Genomic DNA, 13,576 nt, shown 5'->3' with positions numbered 1-13,576 from the left:
GTGTGGTATAGTCTAGGCCTACTATCCTGTCTTGTGTTTGGTTGTTCCTTGGTTATTTATTGGGGCATTGGTTGAGGTAAAACCCACAGAGTGCTTCTGACGTCCACAGTTGTATGTACTCCAGGGTTTTTCCTATCCTGGGAGGAAAGTAGGAGCTGCAGTCGCTGTCACATGCACAGAAGACATTTAGGGTTTGAAATACTCAGTAGATTGGTAGGGTTAGGTACTTCAGTTTTAGATAGTTAGTTCGGCAAGTTCACAAGGGCTTCATAGGGTTAAGAAATTGAGGTTAGGTATTAGGTACTCGACGGTTGAGGTGAGGGTACTTTAAGGTTTGACAAGTGGGGGTTATGTGCAGTTGGGGTTAGGTAGGTCCTTCAGGGTTTGGGGTTAGGTAGGTCCTTCAGGGTTTGGGGTTAGGTAGGTAAGTACTTCAGGATTTGGGGTTAGGTAGGTAAGTACTTCAGGATTTGGGGTTAGGTAGGTAAGTACTTCAGGATTTGGGTTGGGTAGGTAAGTACTTCATGGTTTGGGGTTAGGTAAGTAAGGGTTTGGGGTTAGGTAGGTTCAGGGTTTGGGGTTAGGTAGGTAAGTACTTCAGGGTTTGGGGTTAGATAGGTAAGTACTTCAGGGTTTGGGGTTAGGTAGGTAAGTACTTCAGGATTTGGGTTGGGTAGGTAAGTACTTCATGGTTTGGGGTTAGGTAAGTAAGTACTTCAGAGTTTGGGGTTAGGTAGGTAAGTACTTCAGGGTTTGGGGTTAGGTAGGTAGGTCCTTCAGGGTTTGTGGTTAGGTAGATAGGTTCTTCGGGGTTTGGGGTTAGGTAGGTAAATCCTTCATGGTTTGGGGTTAGGTAGGTAAATCCTTCAGGGTTTCTGGCTAGGTAAGTCCTGAAGGGTTTGTGGTTAGGTAAGTCCTGAAGGGTTTGGGGTTAGGTAGGTAGGTCCTTCAGGGTTAGGTAGCTAGGTAGGTAGGTAGTTAGTTAGGTCCTTCAGGGTTTGGCGTTAGGTAGGTCCTTCAGGGTTTGGGGATAGGTATGTAGGTCATTCAAGGTTTGGGGTTAGGTAGGTGGGTAGGTAGGTCCTTCAGGGTTTGGGGTTAGGTGGGTAGGTAGGTCCTTCAGGGTTTGGGATTAGGTGGGTAGGTAGGTCCTTCAGGTTTTGGGGTTAGGTAGGTAGCTACTTCAGGGGTTGGGGTTAGGTAGGTAGCTACTTCAGGGTTTGGGGTTAGGTGGGTAGGTAGCTACTTCAGGGTTTGGGGTTAGGTGGGTAGGTAGCTACTTCAGGGTTTGGGGTTAGGTGGGTAGGTAGCTACTTCAGGGTTTGGGGTTAGGTGGGTAGGTAGCTACTTCAGGGTTTGGGGTTAGGTGGGTAGGTAGGTCCTTCAGGGTTTGGGGTTAGGTGGGTAGGTAGGTCCTTCAGGGTTTGGGGTTAGGTGGGTAGGTAGGTCCTTCAGGGTTTGGGGTTAGGTGGGTAGGTAGGTCCTTCAGGGTTTGGGGTTAGGTGGGTAGGTAGGTCCTTCAGGGTTTGGGGTTAGGTGGGTAGGTAGGTCCTTCAGGGTTTGGGGTTAGGTGGGTAGGTAGGTCCTTCAGGGTTTGGGGTTAGGTGGGTAGGTAGGTCCTTCAGGCTCTGGGGTTAGGTGGGTAGGTAGGTCCTTCAGGGTTTGGGGTTAGGTACACTCTTAGAAAAAAGGTGCTATCGAGAACCTTTAAGGGTTATTTGGCTGTCCCCATAGGATAACACTTTGAAGAACCCTTTTTTTGTTCCACATAGAACACTTTCCCCAGATGGTTCTACACGAAACCCTGGATTCAAAAAGGGTTCTATTTGGAACCAAAAAGGGTTATCCTATGGGGACAGCCGAAGAACCTTTTGGGAACCCTTTTTTCTAAGAGTGTAGGTAAGTACTTCAGGGTTTGGGGTTAGGTAGGTAAGTACTTCAGGGTTTGGGGTTAGGTAGGTAGGTACATCATGGTTGACTGAATCTCTTGGGAGGACAGTTAGTGGGAGCTTGGTCACATGCATTGTGCTGGCCCCAGGCCTGTCACACACACTCATAGCCGCAGCGTACTAACACACACAGACAGCCCGGAGGCCTGTGACCAGTGGGACAACAAGACGTACAGGGGAGCAGGATGGGCAGGACTGGGAGGACACACATCACTGTACTCACATAGTCTGATTCCGCTTTCGAATCATAGTACTCCATGTCGCTCTCCTGCGCGGAAAAGAAAGGTGAAAAGACAGGTGATGAGAGAAGATATAGCAGTGACTATATCCATTAGGCTCTTCTGCTGGTGTAGCTGTATGAAGATATCAAGGTTATATTCAGACACACTAGACAGCATGAGAATATAATCAGCATCACAGAACACTGGGGAGGTAGTGTGATGAAAGATTGTGGAATGGAACTTTGTGGAATGTGTTTCTGAGACGTGCTGTGTTCTAATGCAGTACAGGATGCAATCTAGTAGTGTTGTAACGTGGTATTTATTATAATAGGAAATATAGTGCTATGCTGTATGTATGGCATGATTTACTATGGTGCAGTGGTTGTTAGCTGGATTTAGGATGAGTATATAGAGTGGAATGAGCGAGCATTGCTCCCTAGAACTCTCATCCACTGCTTATTGTCTGTTGAGTTCATGGTAAATAGCGCCTCTCATCTCAGAGGGGAAAGAAAAGACAGAACAGGACAGAAGCCAAGTTCATTGCAGCGTTCCCTGTACGCCCCCAAAGCCCACAACCCCCACGCTCCCCAGCCCAGAGCTTGCCCCCTCCCTCCGACCCCCACCTCCTCGCAAGGGCTGCGTGCGGCACGGTGCGGCATAAGTCTGGGCCCGCCTCAATATCATTGGGAGGGAGGCTGGATGAGGACACGCTCTCAAGGGCACTGGAGTGACTGCTTCTCACGCTGTGGAGGAGCTCTGCTCATTCTCTGACAGCAGAGGAGAGGAGAGGCTGAGGGAGCCCTACACACACACACACACACATCTCTCTCTCTCACACTGTCTCTCTCTCTCTCACACTGTCTCTCTCTCACTGTCTCTATCTCTCCCTGAGACAGTCCAGTCTCAATGTGTCCGTGACCAGGACCCGGGCTGGCCTCCAGCACTAATCAGGGAGTCAGTCATCAGCTAACCACGGCTCGGCTCAGCCCCAAACAACCCACACAGACAGACGGACAGACGCAGCCTGACCCAAACTCCTATTGACACTTAACATGAGGCAGGGCCTTGCCTAGGGGGGCCTCCGGACGGGGAAGCAGAGAAGCAGAGTCCTCTCCCTTCAGACCGATGCTCGTTATCCTCCAGTACCAGAACACTCTGCCTCCTCTCTCTACACAGCAGCCATGCATGATCTGGATAGACAGTGGGACAAGGAGAGAAGATGTGGAAAGGGGGGGGAAGGGTAGTTGAGGGATGTAAACAGGAAGACACTTATAGACGGTACATAAGGGTGGTGGGTATGGAAAAAGAAACATGTGAAAATGCATGTGAAACTTCACACGTGTCCGAAAACCACGTCTGACGCATGTGTCTGTTTTTCCCAAGTGACATTTTTCACATGCGATTTGTTCACATGTGAAAATGTATTTTAAATGTGGTACGTGTCTGACTCATGTGAAATGTATACACTACCGTTCAAAAGTTTGGGGTCACTTTGAAATTTCCTTCATTTTTTGTCCATTAAAATAACATCAAATTGATCAGAAATACAGTGTAGACATTGTTAATGTTGTAAATGACTATTGTAACTGGAAATTGCAGATTTGTAATGGAATATATATATTGGCGTACAGAGGCCCATTATTAGCAACCATCACCCCTCTGTCCAAAGACACGTTGCGTTAGCTAATCCAAGTTTATCATTTTAAAAGGCTGATTGATCATTAGAAAACCCTTTTGCAGTTATGTTAGCACAGCTGAAAACTGTTGTTCTGATTAAAGAAGCAATAAAACAGGACTTCTTTAGACTAGTTGAGTATCTGGAGCATCAGCATTTGTGGGTTCAATTACAGGCTCCTTCTGAAACATGTCGGTCTATTCTTGTTCTGACAAATGAAGGCTATTCCATGTAAGAAATTGCCAAGAAACTGAAGATCTCATTTAACATTTACATTTAAGTCATTTAGCAGACGCTCTTATCCAGAGCGACTTACAAATTGGTGCATTCACCTTATGACATCCAGTGGAACAGTCACTTTACAATAGTGCATCTAAATCTTAAAGGGGGGTGATAGGGATTACTTATCCTATCCTAGGTATTCCTTAAAGAGGTGGGGTTTCAGGTGTCTCCGGAAGGTGGTGATTGACTCCGCTGTCCTGGCGTTGTGAGGGAGTTTGTTCCACCATTGGGGGGCCAGAGCAGCGAACAGTTTTGACTGGGCTGAGCGGGAACTGTACTTCCTCAGTGGTAGGGAGGCGAGCAGGCCAGAGGTGGATGAATGCAGTGCCCTTGTTTGGGTGTAGGGCCTGATCAGAGCCTGGAGGTACTGAGGTGCCGTTCCCCTCACAGCTCCGTAGGTAAGCACCATGGTCTTGTAGCGGATGCGAGCTTCAACTGGAAGCCAGTGGAGAGAGTGGAGGAGCGGGGTGACGTGAGAGAACTTGGGAAGGTTGAACACCAGACGGGCTGCGGCGTTCTGGATGAGTTGTAGGGATTTAATGGCACACGCAGGGAGCCCAGCCAACAGCGAGTTACAACGCTGTGTACTACTCCCTTCACAGAACAGCGCAAACTGTCTCTAACCAGAATAGAAAGAGGAGTGGGAGGCCCCGGTGCACAACTGAGCAAGAGGACAAGTACATTAGAGTGTCTAGTTTAAGAACTGGCAGTTTCATTAAATAGTACCCGCAAAACACCAGTCTTAACGTCAACAGTGAAGAGGCGACTCCGGGATGCTGGCCTGTTATTTCAATGGACAAATGGCGTTCCTTTCAAAAACAAGGACATTTCTAAGTGACCCCAAACTTTTGAACGGTAGTGTATTTTTCGTGTTACATTTTTCACATGATTTGTTCACACGTGTCCGGAAATTATGTGTTTTTTCCAAGTGTTCTTTTAACATGTAATGGTTTTATGTAAGGGCACACACACAAACAGAGGCTACATGGTGAGGCACCCTATCTGTGGTCTCTCAAATCCCCCTAGGCTGGCTGGTCCTTGGTCTCTTAGGGCCCAGGGCCTAGGTTAAACATATCTAATAAAGCACACTACCCTCTCTCAGCACAACTACCAGCTAAACACACACAAACCACACACACGCACACACACAAGCAAGAGCACACGGCACACACACACACACACTCATGGAATGGCACGCTCGCACAGCATCTCTCCACACTCCTCAGTCTCTTTACCCTTATCTCAGGTGTCTGCTCCCTCTCCTCCTCCTCTCCGCTCTCCCTGCCTTTTCGCCCTTCCCCATCTCTCTCCCCTCAATACCAGGCAGTATTCTCCTTCCCCATCTCTCTCCCCTCAATACCAGGCAGTATTCTCCTTCCCCATCTCTCTCCCCTCAATACCAGGCAGTATTCTCCTTCCCCATCTCTCTCCCCTCAATACCAGGCAGCATTCTCTCTTCCCCATCTCTCTCCCCTCAATACCAGGCAGCCTTCTCCCTTCCCCATCTCTCTCCCCTCAATACCAGGCAGCCTTCTCTCTTCCCCATCTCTCTCCCCTCAATACCAGCCAGCATTCTCTCTTCCCCATCTCTCTCCCCTCAATACCAGGCAGTATTCTCCTTCCCCATCTCTCTCCCCTCAATACCAGGCAGTATTATCCTTCCCCATCTCTCTCCCCTCAATACCAGGCAGCATTCCCACCCAATTTCAGATTGAGTGAATACAGTGCAGCTGCAGGTTAGGTGCCCACTGTTGCTATAGAAACAGTCCCCTCTGCTCTAGATTATAGTGTGACTTTTTTGTGTTTTCTCACCATGTCTGTCTATCTGTCTTTTGGTTTCTGTTGCTGCTTCCTGTCTGAACTCTGTCACTCTGACTTGCTCTCTATCCTTTTTCTTATCTATTTGTCACCCACTATCAAATACTCTAATGAATGACTATTAAATAATTATATATCTACAGATTTTAGGGTCTTAATTTGATCACTCTTTTGTTGCTGAGCAATTCAATCTTCTAAAGGCTTCTAAAGTTTGTCATTTCCACTTTGTGTAATTTCAGACTCGATTTGCCCTAATGTATTATGTATCCACATAATAATTAATATTTCTTGTTTCCTACTGTAACAAACTGGCTCAAATTAATAATTGTAATTGTATATGGAAGATTGTTTTTCAAATGATCATATGACAAGTAGAAACAACAAAACAAAGCTTTTAACAAAGCATTGTGTCACGACTCCTACCGAAGGTGGCTCCTCTTCCTGTTCGGGTGGCTCAGCGGTCATCGTCACCGGTCTACTAGCTGCCACCGATCCCTTCTCCGTTTCTGTTGGTTTTGTCTCAATAGTTACAGCTGTCTTTTGAGTTTTTTTTAGTTGGGCTATTTAAGCCGGTAGGCCCGCCTGCTCTTTGTGCAGGCTTGTTTTTCCCACTGTGTTATTGTGTGGTAGTGCGTCTCACTTTTGGGTTTTCCTCCGGACTTGTTAAGTCCTGGTTTGGGGGATCGTGTATGTGCACCCAGTAGCTTGGCGCGTACGATTGTCCGTAAATAAAGCACTATTTCTGTACCTTCTGCCTCCTGCGCCTGACTACACACCCACTACGCCTAAGAGCGTTACAGAAGCCTACACCACAAGAATGGAGTCAGCAGGAGCAGCAGCCACCCCCCTTCCATCAATGGAGGAGCACGTCCTCCACCATACCACCATCCTCCATCGGATTGGGTCTGCGATGGACCAGATGATGGAGAGAATGGACCAATGGGAGAGGAGTGGTCTCCCCATTTCACCTCCGGCTCCTCCGAGTCAACCTACTCCTCCAGCGGCGTCCGGCTCCAGCGCACTTCATCTTGCGCCCCCGAGGGAGTACGATGGAGCTTGAGCTGTACCTGGCTACTGTGAGGCCGACACCCTCAGGGGAGGAGAGTGTGAGCGTCCTCGTCTCCTGCCTGATGGGTCAAGCTCTGGAGTGGGCCAATGCTATCTGGAATGGCCCAGACTCGGCAAGGGAGCACTATCCAGAGACCACCCTCCAGAGGGCCGAGCGGCGGGTGAGCGACTATTCCACCTTAGGCAGGAGACGAGGAGCGCGCAGGTCTTTGCGTTGGAGTTCCGGAGCTTGGCCGCTGGGGCCGGGTGGAACGACAGTGTTCAGAAAGGGTCCTGCCAGTTCTACCTCCTAGCCCTCCCGCTCCCATTCCTATGGAGTTAGGGGGGAACTGCTTCGAGGGGTACCAGAGGAGGAGGCTCCTCCTGCACCAGCTGTGGTCGGAGAGGACACACGTCCGACCGGTGCTGGAGGAGCCCGTCTGGGAGTCGAGAGGGCAGGTAGAACACTTCTTGGTCACCCCAGGTGAGTCAGCTTCAAACTCACCCAGAGCCCCCTGTTGGTCACATGTTTATAATGATTTTCTTCCTTGAATTTTCTCCCTCTTCCCAGCATAAGGTTGATTCAGGCGCAGCTGGGAACTTTCTGGATCGCGGACTCGCCCGTAAGCTGGGAATTCCTCTGGTGCCGATAGATCCCCACCTTTCCCCGTGCCCTTCTTAGACCATTAGGGTCAGGCCACGGTTCCACTGGATATGGTAACGCAGGGGGATCATAGGGAGCGGATTAGTCTCTTCCTTATCGATTCACCTGCGTTTCCAGGGGTGCTGGGCGTTCCCTGGCTGGCCAGTCACAATCCCAGGATTTCGTGGAGACAGGAGGTTCTCCAGGGGTGGTCAGAGGAGTGTTCAGGTAGGTGTATGGGAGTTTCCATCGGTGCCACGTCGGTGGAGAGTCCAGACCAGGTTTCCACTGTGCGCATTCCCTCTGAGTATGCCGATTTGGCTATCCCCTTCTGTAAGAAGAGGGTGACTAAATTACCACCTCATCGACAGGGGGATTGTGCGATGAACCTCCAGGTAAACGCTGCGCTTCCCAGGAGTCACGTGTACCCATTGTCACAGGAGGAGACATTGGCTATGGAGACATATGTCACGGAATCTCTGGGACAGGGGTACATTCGGCCGTCCATTTCACCCTTCTCCTCAAGTTTCTTTTTTGTGAAGAAAAAGGAGGGAGGTCTGTGTCCGTGCATTGATTATAGAGGTCTCAATTTCATCACAGTGGGGTTTAGTTACCCGCTACCTTCCTCCAGAAATCATTACACGGAGCACGTTTTTTCACAAAACTGGACCTCAGGAGCGCGTATAATCTGGTTCGTATTCAGGAGGGAGACGAGTGGAAAACCGCGTTTAGTACCACATCGGGCCCGTCATGCCGTATGGGTTAAGGAATGCCCCAGCCATCTTTCAATCCTTTGTAGACGAGATTCTCAGGGACCTGCACGGGCAGGGCGTGGTTGTATATATCGATGATATCCTGATCTATTCCACCACACGCGCTGCGCATGTGTCTCTGGTGTAGAGGTCGACCGATTAATCGGAATGGCCGATAAATTAGGGCCGATTTCAAAGTTTTAATAACAATCGGAAATCTGTATTTTTGGGCGCCGATTTAAAAAAATACAAATAATATATATATATATATATATATATTCTTTTTTATACCTTTATTTAACTAGGCAAGTCAGTTAAGAACACTTTATTATTTTCAATGTTGGCCGAGGAACGGTGGGTTACCCGCCTTGTTCAGGGGCAGAAAGACAGATTTTCACCTTATCAGCTCGGGGATCCAATCTTGCAACCTTACAGTTAACTAGTCCAACGCAATAACGACCTGCCTCTCTCTCATTGCACTCCACAAGGAGACTGCCTGTTACGCAAATGCAGTAAGCCAAGGTAAGTTGCTAGCTAGCATTAAACTTATCTTATAAAAAAGAATCAACCATAATCACTAGTTAACTACACATGGTTGATGATATTACTAGATATTATCTAGCGTGTCCTGCATTGCATATAATCTGACTGAGCATACAAGCATACAATTATCTGACTGAGCGGTGGTAGACAGAAGCAGGCACGTAAACATTCATTCAAACAGCACTTGCGTGCGTTTTGCCAGCAGCTCTTCATTGTGCGTCAAGCATTGCGCTGTTTATGACTTCAAGCCTATCAACTCCCGAGATGAGGCTGGTGTAACCGAAGTGAAATGGCTAGCTAGTTAACGCACGCTAATATCGTTTCAAACGTCACTCGCTCTGAGCCTTCTAGTAGTTGTTCCCCCTGCTCTGCATGGGTAACGCTGCTTCGATGGTGGCTGTTGTCGTTGTGTTGCTGGTTCGAGCCCAGGGAGGAGTGAGGAGAGCGATGGAAGCTATACTGTTACACTGGCAATACTAAAGTACCTATAAGAACATCCAATAGTCAAAGGTTGATGAAATACAAATGGTATAGAAGGAAATAGCCCTATAATTCCTATAATAACTACAACCTAAAACTTGTTACCTGGGGATATTGAAGACTCATGTTAAAAGGAACCACCAGCTTTCATATGTTCTCATGTTCTGAGCAAGGAACTGAAACGTTAGCTTTTTTACATGGCACATATTGCGCTTTTACTTTCTTCTTCAACACTTTGCTTTTGCATTATTTAAACCAAATTGAACATGTTTCATTATTTACTTGAGGCTAAATTGATTTTATTGATGTATTATATTAAGTTAAAATAAGTGTTCATTCAGTATTATTGTAATTGTCATTATTACATAAACAAGCAAAAAATATCGGCCGATTTAAATCGGTATCGGCTTTTTTGGTCCTCCAAAACCGGCATCGGTATATGCGTTGAAAAATCATAATCGGTCTACTCTGGTGTACAAGGTGCTTGGTAGACTGCTGGAGCATGACCTATACGTCAAGGCTGAGAATTGTGTGTTCTCCAAACGAACCATCTCCTTCCTGGGTTATCTCATTTCCACCTCGGGGGTGGTGATGGGAGTGTGACCACGTTAAGGCCGTACGTAATTGGCCGACTCCAACCACGGTGAAGGAGGTGCAGTGTTTTTTTTAGGGTTTGCCAATTACTACCAGAGGTTTATCCGGGGTTTTGGCCAGGTAGCGGCCCCCATTACCTCACTGCTGAAGGGGGGGCTGGTGCGTTTACGGTGGTCGGCAGAGGCTGACAGAGCCTTCAATCGGTTGAAGGCGCTGTTCAATGTTGCGCCCGTGTTGGCGCACCCAGACTTCTCTTTTGCGTTCATAGTGGAGGTGGACGCGTCCGAGGCTGGGGTGGGTGCCGTGCTATCACTGCACTCGGGCACGCCACCGAAGCTCTGTCCCTGCACTTTCTTTTCGAGGAAGCTCGGTGCGGCGGAGCGTAACTATGATGTGGGGGACCGGGAGTTGTTAGCTGTGGTAAAGGCCCTGAAGGTGTGGAAACACTGGATTGAGGGGGCTAAGCACCCTTTCCTCATCTGGACTGACCACCGGAATCTGGAGTATATCCGGGCAGCTAGGAGACTGAATCCGCTTCAGGAAAGGTGGGCTGTGTTCTTCACCCGATTTAGGTTTACCATCTCGTAAAAGACCAGGTTCCCTGAACAGAAAGGCCGGCGCACTATCCCGTCTTTATGACACGGAGGATCAGCCCATCGATCCTATTCCCATCCTTCCAGCTTCTAGGCTGGTGGCACCGGTGGTATGGGAGGTGGACGCGGACATTGCGCGGGTGTTACGGGTGGAACCTGCGCCTCCACAATGTCCTACAGGTTGCAAGTATGTGCCGCTTGGTGTCCGTGATCAACTGATTCAGTGGGCACACACACTTCAGGTCATCCTGGTGTGGCGAGGACAGTGCGGAGTCTTAGGGGGAAGTACTGGTGGCCCACCTTGGCTAGGAACGTGAGGTTCTGGTTGTTGTGGATCGGTTTTCTAAGTCCTGCCGTCTCCTCCCGTTGCCTGGTCTCCCTACGGCCCTACAGACTCGGAGGCTCTATTTACCCACGTCTTCTGGTACTACGGGGTGCCGGAAGACATCGTCTCTGATCGGAGTCCCAGGGTCCACATCCCTAGTGTGGAGGGAGTTTATGGAGCGTCTGGGGGTCTCGTCAGCTTGACCTCTGGTTATCACCCCGAGATTAATGGGCAGGTGGAGAGAGTGAACCAGGAGGTGGGTAGGTTTCTGCGGTCGTATTGCCAGGACCGGCCAGGGGAGTGGTCAAGGTACGTCCCATGGGCGGAGTTGGCCCAGAACTCACTCCTCTACGAACATGTCACCATTTCAATGCATGTTGGGCTACCAACCGGTCCTGGCACCGTGGCATCAGCGTTATTGTATATATATGCATTATATATAAGCGTTATTGGATATATATGAAAATAACATCCTGAAGATTGATTCTCTACTTAGTTAGACCAGTTCATTTGACCTGGAATATAACGAGTTTGCCTGGACCAGCGCCAGCTTTTGGACATGTGAACTAACCGTGCTAGCAAAATCAGCTAATTGGACATTAGTAATGGACCTTATGGAACAAAACAACGATTTATTCTGTTAGCGGAACGTGTGTCCTAGACAGGTTTTAAGAACAAATTCTTATTTACAATGATGGCCTACCCCGGCCAAACCCGGACAGCGGTGGGCCGATTGTGCGCCGCCCTATGTAGATACAGACTGTCACGCCTTGGTCATTGTATTTTGTGTTTTTATTATATGTTTGGGTTGGTCAGGGTGTGACATGGGTTTATATGTTGTTTTCGTATTGGGGTTTGTAGTATTTGGGATCGCGGCTGATTAGGGGTGTGGTATAGGCTTGGCTGCCTGAGGCGATTCTCAATTAGAGTCAGGTGCTTCGCGTTGTCTCTGATTGGGAACCGTATTTAGGCAGCCTGACTTTCGCTTTGTATTTTGTGGGTGTTTGTTCCTGTCTCTGTGTTGTAGTCACCAGATTGGCTGTAATTAGTTTCACGTTCCGTTCTGTTGTTTTTGTATTTCAGTTATTTCATGTACCGCTATTCTGTTCATTAAAGTCATGAGTAACCTACATGCTGCATTTCGGTCCGACTTTCTTCATTCAACAGACGAACGCCGTTACACAGACGCTGTAGATTCATATGGTAAAAGCAGGTACAGTAGCTGGAATACAGGGCTGGACTGGGACCAGAAATCATCCCTAACATCCCTGGTTGTCCCTGGTGACTCTCTGATCCACCTCTACGCAGACAACACCATTCTATATATTTCTGGCCCTTCTTTGGGCACTGTGTTAACTAACCTCCAGACGAGCTTCAATGCCATACAACTCTCCTTCCGTGGCCTCCAACTGTTCTTTAATGCAAGTAAAACTAAATGCATGCTCTTCAACCGATCGCTGCCCCACTTGCCCGCCAGTCCAGCATCACTACTCTGGACAGTTCTGATTTAGAATATGTGGACAACTACAAATACCTAGATGTCTGGTTAGACTGTAAACTCTCCTTCCAGACTCACATTAAGCATCTCCAATCCACAATTAAATCTAGAATCGGCTTCCTATTTCACAACAAAGCATCCTTCATTGATGCAGCTAAACATACCCTCGTAAAATTGACCATCCTTCCGATCTCTGACTTTGGCGATGTCATTTACAAAATAGCCTCTGACACTTGTCAGCAAAGCCACATATACTACCCACCACTGCGACCTGTATGCTCTCGTTGGCTGTCCCTCGGTTCATATTCATCGCTAAACCCACTGGCTCCAGGTCATATATAAGTCCAGTATTTCTACTTGCACATTCATCTTCTGCACATCCATCACTCCAGTGTTTAATTGCTAAATTGTAATTATTTTGCCACTATGGCTAATTAATTTTTACCTTACCTCAGTTGCACACACTGTGCATAGACCTTTTTTATATTGTGTTATTGACTGTATGTTTGTTTATTCCATGTGTAACCTTGTGTTGTTTGTGTCGCACTGCTTTGCTTTATCTTGGCCAGGTCGCAGTTGCAAATGAGAACTTGTTCTCAACTAGCCTACCTGGTTAAATAAAGGTGAAATAAAAATATTAAAAAATTAACATTTCTAACACACCGGCCCATTTCGTTCCTTGAGGACTCCATGCGACAACATTTGTTTACTTGAGGCAACCAGTATTAGCCCGATAATGATCATTTTGTGCAAATAAAACCAAGTTAGACAGGCCCACTGGGCTAAATATGAACCAGCCCATTTGGTGGAATACTGTATAGACCTGCACACTACACATATTGGCTTCTGTCAGGGAGGAAGGGTTTAGCATGTATGTGTCAGGGTGTACCTTACCTCTTGGTGGGCATGCTGTGTGCTCTCACAAGACAAGTTGAGACAGTTTGACATTTAAATCTCAGACAAGCTCTCCATCATGTGAGGAGAGATTACAGTCATATCCATATATCTTCTGGACACCTGCTAATGACTTTGTAATTACACACACACACACACACACACACACACACACACACACACACACACACACACACACACACACACACACACACACACACACACACACACACACACACACACACACACACACACACACACA

General features: G+C 47.8%; 1 protein-coding gene across 6 annotated transcripts in view; it reads right to left on the bottom strand.

Annotated features, from left to right (window-relative positions):
* The window catches only part of LOC124002966 (voltage-dependent calcium channel subunit alpha-2/delta-2-like), a 359,322-nt gene that overhangs the window by 137,304 nt on the left and 208,442 nt on the right, over nucleotides 1-13,576 (bottom strand). For 5 of the 6 annotated variants that reach the window (XM_046310832.1, XM_046310833.1, XM_046310834.1 and 2 more), the window contains exon 5: nucleotides 2,173-2,217. The exons of the other annotated variant lie outside the window; for it this stretch is intronic. In XM_046310832.1, the coding sequence (XP_046166788.1) occupies nucleotides 2,173-2,217 (45 nt within the window). The remainder of the gene's footprint in view (nucleotides 1-2,172; nucleotides 2,218-13,576) is intronic. 6 annotated transcript variants of the gene reach the window in all.

Source organism: Oncorhynchus gorbuscha, linkage group LG18 (genome assembly GCF_021184085.1).
Source record: "Oncorhynchus gorbuscha isolate QuinsamMale2020 ecotype Even-year linkage group LG18, OgorEven_v1.0, whole genome shotgun sequence".
NCBI lineage: Eukaryota > Metazoa > Chordata > Actinopteri > Salmoniformes > Salmonidae > Oncorhynchus > Oncorhynchus gorbuscha.
Note: the sequence above shows the minus strand (reverse complement) of the source record. Positions and strands in the feature narration are given on the sequence as shown.